We start from the raw sequence: 16,615 nt of genomic DNA, 5'->3' as shown, positions 1-16,615 counted from the left end.
AGTGAATATCTTGGGATACGCTGGAATGTCTGGCTGCGGATCAGACTGGAGAACACACTGTACATGTTTGATGAGTTTTTAATGGCAGGCCAATGGAAGCCCAAACAACTTTGTAGGAAGCTGTTTCCACAAAATTTGGGTTGGCAAGGTGCAGTTTAATGTTGGGGCTCCTGATGTGCCAGGACTCTTACAACTGTGGGTTTGTTTTTGAGAGTAAGGACTTCGTCTTAAACCCATCTCGCCTGGGTAAATCATCATAAAAAGACTAGATGCTCTGCTCTGAGCTGAGGTCAAAAGGACCCAGCAGACGTACGCGAGTGGGCTGCAAAATGGAAAAGCTGAATGTATAAAAAGGAAATGGCATTTAGTCGGTATGGGAAAAGGACGACAGGCCTTATTTAGCCATGTAGCGTTGTTGTGACCATGGGAAAGTTCACAGTAACTTCTGCACAACCGAGGTTTCACCTAAATCAGCCTTTTTTGCGATGTGACTTTTGATAAACATGTGCAATAAATAGCAGGTGATCAAGTTACAGACTCTTGAAATGAGCTGTGGTGGCGCGGACGCCGTAGGAAATGAAAGGTTTTTAGAGTCTCTTTCGGTCTATATGGTAAAAAACATATTTTTTTATGAGCTACAGCAACAAAGGAAGTTTATGTTTATGTTCCAGTGGGGAAACAACCACCAAAATACATTTTTAAGGCCGAGTTGTGAATCTTTCACAACCCAGATGTGTATAAAAAGAGCGTGTGTGTGTCCACGTTGGTTCGTCGTCGCTGCCGTCGATTCTTTTCTTTTCAAATTTTTTTTATTGATTTTTACGCAGGTATTGACAAGTATACAGGATAGTCTTTAGAGGTAGTCACAGTATTGCATGTTCAAACCCACCCCTCCACTCAAAGAAAAACAAAACAGGAAAAAAAACAAAAACAAGAACCAAACAAACAAACAAAAACGTAGACACAAGTATATGTGTAAAAGAATGCTGTAGGAGCCATTCTGGGCTTTTATTGTGTGTTTTAGTATTTATTTTGTAACTTCGGCTCACACAGGAAGTGAGGTAGCGCATACGGTCACGGGGGCTTATTTAAACTGAGCTGAGCTATCGGCAGGTGATGCTGATTGGGAAGCAAACAATTCTTTGACCGTGACAAGTGTGCCGTGCCAGGAAGATAATGTTGTATTGTTTTTGTACAAATAAATCCCTTTTTTATGGTAGCCTTCGTTTTGGCAATTGGTTTGATCGCACCATGCACGTGTCGATTAAGCTAAACATCAGCAACAGTGGGTGACTTTCTTTAATTGCTTTGAGGAGGAGAAAGGTCACTACAAATGCAAATAATACACGTATGAATGAAACAATTAAGTGGTATATACACAATAGGAAATCACAGTAGGACAACTGCTATAAAGGTACAGTAGTTCCATTTTGGGAGCCTGGTCTGTGGGTCTTAGTGCTGGAATATCAAGGGCAGTGTTGGGAGTATCACGGTTATTTTTTCTTATAACATCAGGTCTTTGAAAATAAGCGAGAAGCGGTGCCCATATCCTATAAAACTTTTGTTCTGATTTACGAATAGGGCAGCGTATTTTTTCTAACTTTAGGCAAGACATGAGGTCCTGTGCTGCCGTCGATTCTTAACCAAAACTTCTTCTTTTTTTTTCTCCGTCTCTGCAGGCGCAACGTTCCTCTCATCAGGCCTCACTCCTGGCACCTGGCGAAGCTGTCGGAGCTGCCCCTCCCCCCGCCGCCGTCTCCTCCTCCTCCTCCTCCTCCTCCTCCTCCTCCATCATCATCCTGCCTCCCCTCCGCCGACTCCCCTCCTCTCCCCCCTCCCCCGCCTCCGTCTGCCATGCAGCTCCACCCCGGCCCGTACACACTACCCTGGCACGCCACCGACAACAGGTGAGACAGCGAACGAACGCCTCTCGGAATCGGATCAATGTGTGATTAAATCCTGGTTTTTAAGTTGAAATCCTGTTGTTTTTAAACCAGAAAGATCAAGTTTAAACCTCGGTTTTGTTTTAGCTTTGAACCAAAACCAGTTGGACCAAAGCTGTTAAACTTTAAACCGCCGGTTGAGGAGGTTTATTTTTAACTAACAACTCTGTTTTTTTAGATAAATCGACCAAAATCAAGTGCAATCTTTCCTCATCGCTCTCCAGTTAATGATGAGCCGACACTGAACTAACACTGGTGATCAGTCAATGAATGAATGACTGAATGAATGAAACTGTAACTCTCTAACTGATAACAAGGTTTGTTTGTGTTCTGTGAGGCTTTATTTATTCTAAAATAACTGGATTTATGAATCAGGGATCCATCTGTTGATTGGTTTCCTCATCAAACTGTCGATTATTTTTATTTTCTCAATAAATAAATAAATCAAAAGATAAAATGTTAAGCCGAATTCCTGGAGGCCAAAGTGATTAATGTTGTTGAAATTGACTTGTCTAAAGGAATTTACAAAGACAAAGTGTAAGTTTTGTCTGAGAAGCTGAGGGCAGACCTTTCGATCAACTGATCGATTGATATTTATCTATTTTTGTGTCTTTTTTTAAAATTGTGGGTTACACTTTATAATGAATACACACTATTAAGCATTAGTTAAGCATTAAAAACTGAATTCTTCATTTATAACACATGAATACTCATTAGTATGTAGTTTATAAACACAGTTAAAAATGTTTTACTCATCATTGATAAGCACTAACAGTGTTTATAAACAAACAAATGAGCATTCATGCGTTATAAATGAAGAATGAAGTATTTATTAATGCTTAACTAATGATTAATAGTGTGTACTTATTATAAAGTGTTACCAAATTGTGTAGGTGGAAATACATTTAGTGAACCAAGGCCTCCCGCTGATATATGTGTGTATACGTTGGGTCAGCTTCGACCAGACTGTGTGTGTGTGTGTGTGTGAGTGTGTGTGTGTCATGTGTTGAAGTTGAATCACACTCTTTGATCCCGTGGACGTCAGCGTCCCGTCGGGGGGTTTTGACCCCGAAAGGGCAACAATTACCAGGAAACAGGTGACATCATCATCGCGCCGTTGTGTCAGCTCTGCCCACGCAGGAAGCCGATTGGTCTATTTTTGGGTTCTAATTTATTTCAACATTCCACTGCGATAACCAATCAGATCCCCCCGCTGACCTGCTCTGTGTCAGGTGAAACTTGTTGGTTCATGCCAACCCAACGGTAACATTAAATCCTCTTCGTTTAATATTAGCTTTTTGATTTGACACTTTTAAAACAACCAACATCAGAACTGTAGCCTCTGTATGTTTCTCCTCCTTTTTGACTTTTAACCTTTTATGTTTCAAATCTTTGATGACTAACGATAAATGATACATCACAATGAAACAGTAGCGCATTTTGAGAAAAGTCGTCACGTTCATAAAGTTAACTAAGCAGCAGTTTCTCTCAAGTTTGGCTGATATTACTCAACATTTGCCAATGCAAGCTACTGGTCCAATAAACCAAATATAAAACTCATTTAGAGCATAAAATTCAATATTTTGCTGCTTATAAATTCAACTTTTTGTTTGCAAGTGGAAAAATTCATTCTCTTTTCAGGATTTATATAACCAAACATTATATATTTCAGTATATTTAAACCTACAGCTTTGTATTATGATCGTTATAGATGAATTTGTCAATATATATGTCTATATTTTAGGTTAGATGTGTAACTGCTTGGTCTATTCTACCTAAGATAATAGTTAAACAAACAAGCTTTTTCCATAAATGATTCATCAGTTATCAAAACAGTCACAGCTAAATCGATCTATTCAGTTGTAAATGTACAGTAGTAATGTGGTTTTTCTTTATCTAAGTGGTACAGTCAGGTTAAATGTAGACGGTCAAGTCGTCCTTTGTGTTGCAGCTGATGATCTCATAAAACTAAACTGTAACTGAAAGAGGAAGTGACCACAGTGTGTATATTGACTCGCAACAAAAATAGCTGTTATCCCTTTGTTTGTCAGAGACTCGTACTGTTCTGCTTTTTGATAAGAATCGGTGATATAATGTCCCACTGTTAGATTTAATGGTCCCACATGGGTTTAGATAGCTGTGTGTGTGTGTGTGTGTGTGTGTGTGTGTGTGTGTGTGTGTGTGTGTGTGTGTGTGTGTGTGTGTGTGTGTGTGTGTGTGTGTGTGTGTGTGTGTGTGTGTGTGTGTGTGTGTGTGTGTGTGTGTGTGTAGGGCTTTCTTATTCCCACAGTTTCTCTTGCCTGATCTCATCACACACACACACACACACACACACAGCATCTGATGAGGAGGCAGCTCCCGGCATAACTCTGGACAATGGCATGTGACCAGCAGAACATGTGGACAAAGAGAGGAAGACGCTCAATAAACTCTGTTTGTGCGAAGGACATTTTGTACAGTCTGCATCTGTGTGTGTGTGTGTGTATGAGTGTGTGTTACAGTGTGTGTGTCTTAATTCTGACACTAAACAAGTGTGTGTGCTTCAATAAAGTTAGAAAACTGCTGAGTGTGTGTGTGTGTGTGTGTGTTTGCATTAATCGACACACTGAGAATTAATCCAATCACCATCTCACATGTCGTGTGCGTATATGTGTGTGTGTGAGTGCGTGTGTGTGTGCAGGTTTATGTGTGTCAACCCTCACACTCACATGTTCCACATTGCCGTCTGATTGGCCAGGAGTGACTGTCATTTCCTGTCCAGCTCCCGTCTCATTTCCTCTCTTCCTCTCTCTGTCACTCAGGTCAGATCTATACAGCAGCGGCTTCATCGCTCGCTTCCACGATTTTCTCACGCAGATAATAATAAAAAATAAAAAAAATTAAAAGACACATTGTGTGTTGATGAATGAGCAGTGGTGAGAACCAAACCCGTCAGTTTTCAGATCTGTGTCACCATAAAAACCACAGTGAGAGAGTCTGAAAGCTGTTTCTGGTGCTGGTGTGAGATCAAAGCTTCTTCTCTGTCTCCTTGGCAACTTCCCCTATTGTTTGAATAAGACGGCAGAGAAAGGATGAGGAGTGACCACTCTGTTCTTTACAGAAAAAGAAGAAATACCACAATAAAAGTGTTTTTTTTTTTTTTTTTTTACGAGTTGGATTCGAACCAAGCACAAGAACAGTGGGCGCAGCTCTCAGCCCCCCTGGAGCTAACACAGATAAACACAGAAAGCCAATATCTGTAAATCACTCTCCTTTTTAATTTCGTCTTATTGTGGTATTGGTATTGTTTGGGAGTCTGTTATTTCTTTCTCTGAAGCTTTTCCCAAATGTAATATTAGAAATCGGCGCTGTTAAAGTTAACACGATAATAAGGCATAAGAGATTTACCACTTTCTGTTGATCTTTGACCCCACACATAGTTTGGATCGGCTGCAGGAACTAAACCATCTCTGCTAACAGTTTTACAATCAGATGGAGGTGTCATGTCATTTATTTGAGCTTTTTCTTTTCTTTTCTTTTACCAAATGCAGTGAGGCCTTTGAGGGATTCTGGACAGTATTTGTCATTTTGTTCAATTAATGTAGAATAAAGTTACATTAGAATAAAGCAGCATATTTATCCAATATCAAACGCTTGAAATATCCCTTTAAGATTCATTTTGATTGATTACATTTGCAAATTGTAACAAATTAGAAAGTTGAAAGTGAAAGGTAACAGAAAGAGGGGTATTCAAGGTAAGGTGGAAGCTGAGGTCAGTGTCGTTGGTTGGCCATTGTCCAGTTCATCCTGTTGAGCAACCACAACATTTTGTCACCTGAGTTTTTCATATCTGGATCATAGGTTAAAGTCGTTGTTGAGTATTTTGTGAATAAAACGTAACTTTTTGGGCACGTAGGTCTCATCTGTTTTGGTATAAATCTGATGTGAAGGAGATGGGACAGGGAGAATCCACAAGAGGAAGAGAGGAATGAAAGAGGAAGAAGAAAGAGGATGAGAGGAATCAAGAGATGACTTAGAGAGTTTGACTCCAGGCAGTGGGAGTTGATGAGGAGGAAATCCCTCTCCGCCTAAAGAGGCTTCCTCCGAGGGTCTTTTAAAAACACATGGAGCTGCCCTGGATCTGCAGCTCACGGCTGATAGAAAACAGATTCCCCAGTGGTTCGGTTCAGATCTTCCAGACGAATGCGAGCAGCTTTCCCACATGAAAATCAAAGATGACTAATTGTGTGTCGTCTTTAAACGTTTGTCAATCAAGAAGTGACACATCACTTCTTAGAATAACACGTCTGATATTTACAATGACTAATGCGTATTGCGAGTTCCCAGAGACCGAGGTGACCTTTGTTTATTTTGATTGGTGGTTTCTCAGCTTGAAAGACGTCCGTTAATCTTCTGTGTCCTCCTCTTCTCTCTCTGCAGTGACTTGTCCATGCAGTGGGGTCAGATCTCCAGACCTTACTCCTCCACCGACCGAAGCAGTTCCCTGGGCTCCATGGAGAGCTTGGACACGCCGACGCCCACCGCACAGCCGTTCTCCGACTCCCACAACTCACCTGTGGACCCCACCCTCTTCAACAACAAGAGAGACTCCGCCTACAGCTCTTTCTCCGCCAGCTCGAACACGTCCGACTACGCCACCGTGCCGCTGAGGCCCGGTGAAGCCTGCTCCATGGATAACCTCCTGCAGAGCCTCGGGCCGACTTGTCGGAGCTACCCAGGCGGCGGTGGTGGCGACGCCTCAACCCTGGGGAGTTCCTCGGTCGAAGCTCAAGACGAGGCGCAGCTGATTGCGCAGAAATCCAGATCCTTGACCAGGCCGAGACCAAGGCCGGTCAAGGTGAAAGAGAGGCCCTCGTCCTGTTGTTACGAGGAGGAGCGAAGGGGAGGAGACTTTGAGATCATTAGAAACGGAGGAGGAGGATCAGAGAGGAAGGTGAACCCTCCTCAGCCTCCAACCAGGAAGGACAGTTTTAGGGCAACCCGGAGTCGCCCTAATGTCGTCAACAAGCGTTGCACATCTGCTCCTATTGAAATTTCCAATGTTTCTTCTTATTACGATGAGAACAAGTCGTCTCCGATTGTCCAATCAGGAATTCACAACGGCTTCTCCGCACCAGAAGAAAGCGACGCAACGGGAACCTTCAAAGAGGATACCGTAGACTCGCTCTATAGCCAAAGACAGACTAAAGACATTAGACATATCAGATGTGACACAAACGCAAGTATAGAAAACAGTTTGGAGGCCAACTCGGACTTCCTGTCTGACCAAGTGATAGCCACCCTAGTCCCAGTCACCTCCACTCCTCCTGGCTCTTTACCTGAAGAATCCTCAATGGAGGTTCAAGGGAAGTCTGACATCATGAACTCCCAAACCGACCCCTCCTCTACAGGGTTGCACCGGCACAGCGCTCCTGAGAAGCTCCTAGAGACACAACTTCAGTTATTGCAGTTCAACAGTGACGGATCCTCGTCGGACCCTTACGATCCGTCAAACCCTTCGGATCACAACCACGTCAATGCCGCCCCGTCGAACAAATGGGGAGGCAGCCGCTGTTCCACCCCGGGATCTGTGTTTCTGGACGGAGACGGTGATGACGTTGATTCAAATGCGAGGCTGGAAGGGATGGGTGTGAACGGCGAGTCTGTTTCCCCAATTCAGCATCATCATCCTTGGGGTCGTTCTGTGAGCGTACCCGGAGACCCCAGTGGATCGTCAACCAAGGAAATGTTGAGCTCTGACCAGATGCTGGAGAAAGATTTCGTGCCTCTCAGTGCTGCGGCCAGTATGGACACTTTACTGGAGGAGCAGAGAGCAGTGGACAGAGGGAAGAAAGAGGATGTGGAAGGAGATCCAGCTGCAAAGAAGTCGTCGAGGAACCATCGACGCAACCGTCGCAGCCGCAGCGAGCGATTTGCCACCAATCTACGCAATGAGATCCAGAGGAAAAAGGCCCAGCTTCAGAGCAGCCGCGGCCCCGGGGGGTTGCTCTGTAGTGGGGAGACTGTCCACGAGGAGGGTCCAGACCTCCATGAAGAGGAGGCAGACCCGGATGTACCTCCCCAGGGAAGAACTACCAAAGTCGCATTTGCACCCGTGAGCCCCCAAGATCTCAGGACGACAGCACCGGTCGAGAAATCAAACGCTTCAGGTGACTCAGCCCACGATGCCTTGCAAACTCAATCAACGACCTACTCTCAAAACAACAACAACAACGTGTCCAGGTCTGTCCAGATTCTGGACCCAGGAGTTCCCAGCTTTGGGGTCGGCATCCGAGTCGTGGAAGAGCCAGCTCCTGCCGGCAAAGCCCGGCGTTGGCGTTGGACCCCCGAGCACAAACTCCAACCGGAACCAGAACCAGAACGACGGTGTAGGATCTTAGGGGAGAAGGTGTTGGGGGTTACAGGGTCACGGCATGGGGTCTGTGCCTTCACCTCCTCCTCCTACAGCCGCTCCTCCTCATGCTCTCGGATGGAGGAGACCGACATCCTGCCGTTTGCGGACAGAATGAAGTTTTTCGAGGAGACGAGCAAGGGCATGTCTGGGTCGCATGCTTCAAGTCTGTCAAATCGTAGGCCGAAGAAACCTCCAAACCACTCGGAGCTCCAGGGAGGAGAGGTCGGCATGCACCCGTCCCAAAGGAGATACTCCTACCAGGGGGCGCTTCAGCAGCAGCAGCAGCTAGACACTATGGAGGCCAGAAGGCAATCTGTTGGCACCAGCAGGGAGAGGCAGAGAGAGAGGGAGAGGGAGAGGGAGGAGAGGGCGAGGGCACGGGAATGGGAAGAGAGGTTGAGAGAAATGGAGCGACAGCAGGAGAAAGAAAGGCAAGAGAGGGAATTGGAAATGGAGAGGGCCAAGCTGAGGGAGATCCAGAGGGAGAAGGAGCGAGAGGAGAGGGTGAGGCAGTGGGAAAGAGAAAGAGAGATGGAGCTAGAGCTGGAGAGGGAGAAAGAGATGGAGAGGGCCAGAGAGAAGGAACGACTCCAAGCAGAACGAGAGAGAGAGCTGCAACGGGAAAGAGAAAGAGAGAGAGAAAAAGAAAGGGTGGAAAACTCTCAGCTCAACTCGCATCAGGAGTTTTATGGCAACTGTGGCATCAAAGAAAACCACCAGGACTTCCAGGCCAAGCCTCAGGCCTTCTCCCACGGCCAAACAGCCCAGAATCAGGCCCCGCGATCGGCCTTTCACCCGGTCAACGCCCCCTCTCAGCACCTGGGGAACCACCAAGGCTACACGGCGAGGAGCTACACACCGACGGAGGTAAGAGCGTATTCAGGTTTCATCGCTGTTGCATTTATAAGGGTTCATAAAGGAGTCATTGGGGGGGGGGGGGGGTTGCCAGGTTGGCTCCCAGCAGGAGTCTGTCGTCCAGGGATCTGGATTATAAACTGGACTTTGTCAGGTTTATAGAAGAGTTGGTGTTAGTCTGGACCTTTTAGTGAGAGGTGGGGCCAAGCTCTTATAATGTGCCATTGATGGTAAAACTTACTAGTCATCTGGATGACATCAGAATTTACTTATTTGGATGTTCATGTTTCATACTGTCTCTTGGTGGCCAGATAAAGGAGTGAGGTCAACCTTTTCCAACATGTCGTAAGTTTCTATATTCAAGATCTGAAAAAGTCAAGGAAACAGTCCATATCAACATGTTAGAGGTTGTAACTGCCTCCATTGAAGAGGAACTACGTAAGCCTGGTCGCTTTTCCGCTGTTTTGATAACCCTCATCCTGGCCATGTGCATTTGTTTACAACGAAGCGGCAAGAAATCTATCAATAGAGCGGTAGATAACGTTATATATCATATATGATGTTACGACGTGTACATTTCTGTAGTTTAAACTGTCATAAAGAAGAGATTACGGGTTACGGGGCGCGTTTGTATTGCGTTGGTTGCACAGAGACAAGAGCTGGGACACCGGACCCCGATCTTGCAAAGTTGTTTTTCAGCCTCCATTGTCCCTCTAACAAGTTAAGCCATTTATCAAACCATCACCATTACTCCATAGCTGTTTGATTAGGGTAAAAATGCAGCATAGTTCAGCTAAAAATCCTGCATAGTTCCTCTTTTAACAGTTATGTTTACAAACCAGGAAGCCTTAAAGCTTAATTTCCAGGAGCAGGCATGCTAAGCTCCACAGCAGTACTGAAAACCACGTAACGCCTCTCGGAGTCAAAGTTAAACTCTTCAGCTCAGTGAAATCGGACTGTGGGTTTGGCCCCCAGCGATCACTGGAGACTGAGAGGCATCTTGGTTCTTTAAAAAAAACGAGCATCAGAGGATGGCAGAGGATCGAGTGGCCTCTCTTTGGATGTTGTGGAGCTAAGTGGCCACTTGGTCCAAGCACTCCGCGGTCGACCGGTCGGTTTTTGAAGTTGAACCTCACGTCCTGCGTGCGGTGGAAGCCTCAAAAAGCCCCGTCGAAGATTCAGCGGATCATTGAAACAGTTCATGGAACGGAGAGGGCGATTGGGCAACGGCGGCGGACACTTGTGTAAGCGATAATAACAGCTTTGAGTTACATCTTTACCACAAATTGATTCAAGTTCCTTGGCAGGGGGTGCAGCCCCTCGTCTGTGAACTCCAGCCTATTAGTAACCTTATCGCTTATCGCTGAGCAAAGCCAAACTGACATTTGTCTTGGACGCGGCAGATATCTGGTCCGGGCCGACGCTGGCTTGTTGTTGTTGTTTTCGTGCGGGTTTTCTCCGAGCTTGAAGCCTCGGGGGATGAGGGGGTCGGAGGGTCGTTAGTTTGATGCCATGGCGATAACCTCAAGCGTGGAATTTTTGTTTCATATCTGTTGCTGACGACGTCCAATATCTTTAACAATAACAGATGTGTTGGACGGACTACAAAGACCTTCTGCAAACACACACACACATTATATTCATAGTACTCATGCAAAGAGAAACACGCACTGAGGTGGATGTGTAAGCACAAACTCACTCTGAATGAAAGTTTAGAGAGTTTAGGTTCATTCATTAACGTGTGTGTGTGTGTGTGTTTTGGAAAGAAGAAAGAAACAGATTGTGAAAACACAAAAATGTAACTAACTGCTATTATCATTATTATTATCATTATCGTAATTGTTATTATCATATTCATCCGAGCTCTGTCAGTCACTCGAGGAGCCAATGTTTCCAGAGAAGTTTGGATACAATTCAGTTGAATTGTTTTTGGCACAAAAAGAAATTGAAGGACGATTAGATTCAGTTGTTATTTTTCACATCTCACCTCATTACATGAGCATTAGATTTACACTTTGATCCAATCGACCCCCTTTTTTTCCCCAAAGGACGTTCAGTTTTTCTATGAATATTACAGGAAACATTTCTACAGCATAGTGACGATTACACTCAAAATGAAACACATTCACAGTCGTTAGTGATGCATTGAATTCACAGTGAATCTTTTGTTAGTTGGTTAAACATTTTTTTGTGTTGAATCAAACAGTAGAGAACAGGAACGCCGGGAAACTGCTGCACTGACTAAAAATATATTTTTTAAAAAACAGTCCGTGCTTTGCCCCTGTGTGGAAACTTTAATCCCAGGTATTCACCAATAGGAGCCAGAAGAAGTCATAAATGACTTAATGCACCTTAAAAGCCCCGGAGACAGTAGATTTAAACGCAGAGGGATCCGTCCAGGCACTTGAGCTTATTATCAGTTGTTAGAGTTTAATGGATTTTATGCTCTGTTTACAACGAGCGACGGCCAGATATGTTAAACCCATCGCGGCATGCCAACAAAAACACCAAGCGAGGGTTCAGGTTTGCATCACAGTCAGAAATATCTCTGCATGGGAATCTGTGTGTGTATTTGTGTGTGTGTGTGTGTATCTAATGTGAGTGCAGTGAGTTCGTTCAGGGGGGTAATAACATGATGCATTGTGCAGACGCGTCCTCCATGAGTAAAACCAGCTTTGTATAAAGTGCTTGAAAGCAGCACTTGAGTAAAAGTACAAGTCTGTTACCAGATAATGACTTCAGTGTCAAATGTAAATTACATTTCCAACATTAAATGTACTGAAGTATTAGAAGTAAAAGTGAAAGTAAACAAATAAGTGAGGAGCTAGAATTTAGATCATGAACGTCATTGTGGTGTCCTCATAGTTAGAGATAATATTCACGGTTCCCATCGAATTAAAAGAAGTTTCCAGGACTTTATGTGCAAAATAACCCAACACAGAGATGCAGTTATCCAGATATCTCAAACTATGACACCATACATCACAACACTGTAAAATTTTGTGTCAAAAATATCCAGATTCATCAAGATTTCAGGTTTGAGAAGCTACTGTACAGCCAAAGTTATATCACTTAAATGTTGCTGGATTTTGAGCCCAGTACTGATCTTAACAATATTTGTGAGAATAAAAAACAATATATTTGCTTTATCATTCTCCACCTGGATTCATTATATTTCTATTTTTAAGGAATTATGATGTAGATTCGTTTGAAATTACAATTTAAAATGTGAAATATGCAAAATATCCTTTTGCGAAGAGTTGAAGGAAAGAAAGTGAAGTGTAGCATCGACTAAAATACAAACACAACCAGATTGTACTAAAAATGGCATGTAAAAATGTGAGTTAATTGATGTTTTAAGCAAAAATGCCCCAAAAAATGAACTGACCCCAGTTTCTCTTTGCTGTATTTTCTTAAATCTAATATTTGGGGTTTTTTGTTATTACTGATCCATGAGAATGACGCTTAGTTTTTAATGACACTTATATTTTGCAGAGTTGTAGTTGGTCTGGTCTCCACCCGCCGGCCTTATCACCGCTGAAGTCACTGCAGGGTGGAGGCACACACACCCTCTTCCCTCCAGTGTGTGTGTGTGTGTGTGTGTGTGTGTGTGTGTGCTGACCAACCAGATTGAAGCCTTCCTTCATTCCTTTGCCGTTATTAACCCGCCTTTAAATCTCTTCCACAGACGTATCCCGCCCGGCAACAGGAAACGACGACCAAGCTCAACAGGAAGTACAGCCTGACCGAGAGGTGAGCCACTTCCTGTGCGAGAACGCAGAGGCACGCGTTGGTATAAACATCTTCTGTCCGACTTTTGATTATCCTGTAGATTTTTTTTAAAATATACAAACCCTGACGAACGCACACGCTCGTCTCTTGATTGTCTCTAAGTGAGTCTCGGGGGACGTGAGGTGGGGCCGGCCCATTGTGCCACTGGCAGCAGGAAATCCCTCTCCGTCATGGCTGGCTGTGATTTGACTGTAATGAGCTCTAAGTGTGCAGGGCAATCATCCATGCTTAAAATGTGACCATAATGATATGTGGTCGGGCTGGTGAGTCCTGTAGGTTAGCAGTGCAGGGGGTGGGTCGACGGAGCGGGGGCTGTTTCAGGACACGCATGGCTCGTAAAGAGGCCTCCGCTCACATCTGACCTGAGACGCACAAAAAAAAAGGAAACACAAGCTGTAATTTAACCACTTTCTCCACCGACATCCATCACGACGGCTCTGAAACACCCGACTCAGCAGCACCAGGACCAGTGAATGTACAAACTACAGCCAGGTTTATAACTGTTTCCTCTCCGAGAATTATGGGTATTTTTACGTGTGCCGTTCAATTAAATCAGATTTACCCCAAACACAATGAAAGTTTTGTGACTGTTGAATTGTTTTAAAGCCATTTTCTTATAGGGATTTCTTTAATTCCATGAGTAATATTGGAAGAACTGTTGGTGGATTAAGAGTCAGTCAGAACTAATGTCAGGATTTAGTTAGCCTAGCTTAGGATAGAGACTGGAAATACCTGAGTCTTTTTATGAACCCAATAATTAATCAATAACGAATGAATGAAATATTTAGGTGGTGCAAACAGAAATGTAATCATAACCACACTCCAGGCTCTTACATCGATGTATTGTGGGGTTGCCAGATTCAGTGTCTGTACAAGCAAGTCAGTGACACCAAACCTGGCAACTTGGTCAATGAAATCTGATCAATCCAGCATGTGATGAAAGTTTCTGACTGTTAAACCACTTTTAATGATTAGGGCCTGTTTTCTTAATCGGTTATTTGGTTAATTCAGCAATAAAACCAAACATTTCCATTTTGTGCTTCTCTAATGTGAATATTTTAACAATCTGTGAGACATCTGGAGAAGCCATCTTGATTTGTATTATTCTTATCATTTTACGATCCCAATAATGGATCGATAATGAATGAAATAGTAGTGCAAACACGGATGTATTAATAAACACACTTGTGGGTTGCCAGATTCAGTCTCTGTATAAACCCAATGATGCCAAACCTGGCAACCCGGTCAGAAAACATTGAACTTTTTTTTTTTATCTTAACTCATTGAGTGCCGCGCTCCTTTCCAAAGTTTTAGTCAAGTGTACCGGCAATTTAGACCATTTTTGACTTTTTATGTAGAGCCATAGTGTATTCTATATTATTGCCACCAACACATACTGTAGCTCAACTGAAAGGTTTAACTTTATGCTTTAAATGACCACAAACCGTTTGTTTCTACGTGCCTCCGTGAGAAAAGTCAAGCTAAACATGGCTGGGTTTCACCAAAATCCCTCCTTTTTTTCTAGAAAAGGAGATAGAGCGTCTTTTATGAAAGGTGCGCTGTTTGTGCCTGTCGCTCTTCTGACACTCGCATTTCTGGATCAAAGGGCTCGTATAAGATAAATATATACAACAGTTGTTGTTCTATTCACAAAACCACCATCGGGGGCGGGGGGGGCGCCACTAAACAACAATAACACAGACGCACCGTGCCGTGTCACAGCCTCTCGCCGCGGAGCGTGAGGGTCAGTCGGCCACCGCGGCTCGGGAAGACCGGTCCCGCCGGTGGTCGCGGTCCTTCTGTGGTTCGGGTCGGTGCCGGTCTGCTTTGGCCCAGAGACCATCAGATTTTACCGCGGGAGGACTTTGGGGAGGACACGGTGTTGCTCCAGATGAAGACCGGGCGGACTGTCAGCTGAGAGCTTCCTGTTTCTGCTCCGAGCAGCTCGAGCAGCTGGAGCAGCAGCGCGGGTGAGAGCAGAGCAGCTGCGCTGCATCTGCATGCAGAACTCGTTTGCAGAAGCCGAGTTATGATAAAAACTTCCAGATCATGAGCTGTCATGTGACTTTGATCGTCATCTATTTCAGTTCTCCTCGTCGTAGAGTCCCCAAATTTACATATAATGTGTATTAAAGTGTCTATTTTCATAATTTAAAAAAAAAGCAAAAAACAAAAAATTTCGTTTTTGGCACTCAACGCATGGGAACGAAAAACGAGAAATTACGTGGTTGGCACTCAATGAGTTAACGACTAAATAATGAATAAATGTATTTATAAAAACATTGTATTGAACACATTGTTTACTTGTCGTCGTCATAGAGACTACCCGAGCTGGAGACGTGAGTCCCGACCCCCTGACGCCTCCTCGCCGCCGCACCATCAGCACCTCCTCCACCACCACCAGGGCCGATGGGGCGGCAGCGACCGCAACGGCTACGCCTCCGCCCCGCCGCCGCCGGCTCCTCTGGCGCTGCGGGGTCGAGCCATGTCGGAGAACGACCTCCGCTTCGACGACGGCGCCGGCAGCCACCGCTGGTCTCCGTCCATCTCCATGGCGACCAGCCAGACCCTGAGCGAGGTGGAGGAGGGAGGAGGAGGAGGAGGAGGAGGAGGAGGAGGAGCAGCGACGGTGAGGAGCAGCATCATCATCAGGCAGAGCAGGAAGAAGACGCCGCCGCCGCCGAGACCGCCGCCGCCGAAGTGGGAGCAGTTCCACCGCAGACGGGCGTCGCACCACACCCTGTTCCCCTCCTCCTCCTCCTCTCCCACCTCCTCTTCCTCCTCCTCCCCTCACCCCGCGCCTCCCTACTCCTCCTCCTACGTCCCCGCGGCCGAGACGTCCAGGCAGCGTTCCTACAGCCTCCCACCGGAGCGCCAGGAGGCGGCGGAGAGCTGCCGCCGCTGCACCTGCCCCCACGCCTCCTCCTCCTCCTCCTCCTCCTCCACCCGGGAGGAGCAGCGCCACGCCCACCACGCCTCCTCCTCCTCCTCCGCCCAGGAGGAGCAGCGCCACGCCCACCACTCCTCCTCCTCCTCCCAGAGCCAGGCTCCGCTCCAGGAGCAGCAGCACTTCACTGTGGCTCCTCCCAGCCCCATGTTCTCCAGACGCGGCTTCAGACCGGTGGCTCCGCCGCCGAGGGAGCGGGAGGAGGCGTCGACTCCTCCTCCTCCTGAATCCAACAGGTGAGTTTATAACTGATGTTACCTCTCTTGTCTTTTCTTTCTTTCTTTTTTCTTTTCTTTTCTTTCTTTTTCTTGTCTTGTCTTCTTGTGTTTTTAGGGCCACGGGCCATCGCACCGGGCACTGGCCCCTACAGCTATGAAATAGCTGCAGGGACCAGTGCCCGGGCGAATCGGTGTGCTATTACTTTTCTCAACAGTTTACAATTTGCGACGTAAGTCGCGAAAAACTGCGCAAAAATTTGCATTGAAGTCAATGGGACGGGCGAAAAAAAAAGAGCGAAAAAGAACAATCATTGGAGTTTTTCAAACGTCTACTGCTCAGGCATACTTTCACCTAGAGACTCCATTTAAACTTTAAACAGTAGACACAAGTCTTGTGTATTGGCGTATTACTGCACGTTTTGATAGGTCATATAGTTTTTGATCAATCCCTGATCAATGACCATGA

The 16,615-nt window shown here is 45.4% G+C and overlaps 1 protein-coding gene across 1 annotated transcript in view; it reads left to right on the top strand.

Moving 5' to 3' along the window:
- shroom4 (shroom family member 4) overlaps window positions 1-16,615 on the top strand; it is an 87,087-nt gene that overhangs the window by 63,063 nt on the left and 7,409 nt on the right. Inside the window, exons 3-6 of the mRNA XM_083993385.1 lie at window positions 1,680-1,907; window positions 6,363-9,204; window positions 12,881-12,945; window positions 15,304-16,167. Of these exons, the coding sequence (XP_083849511.1) occupies window positions 1,680-1,907; window positions 6,363-9,204; window positions 12,881-12,945; window positions 15,304-16,167 (3,999 nt within the window). The remainder of the gene's footprint in view (window positions 1-1,679; window positions 1,908-6,362; window positions 9,205-12,880; window positions 12,946-15,303; window positions 16,168-16,615) is intronic.

This window comes from Trachurus trachurus (genome assembly GCF_905171665.1).
Source record: "Trachurus trachurus genome assembly, chromosome: 18".
NCBI lineage: Eukaryota > Metazoa > Chordata > Actinopteri > Carangiformes > Carangidae > Trachurus > Trachurus trachurus.
Note: the sequence above shows the minus strand (reverse complement) of the source record. Positions and strands in the feature narration are given on the sequence as shown.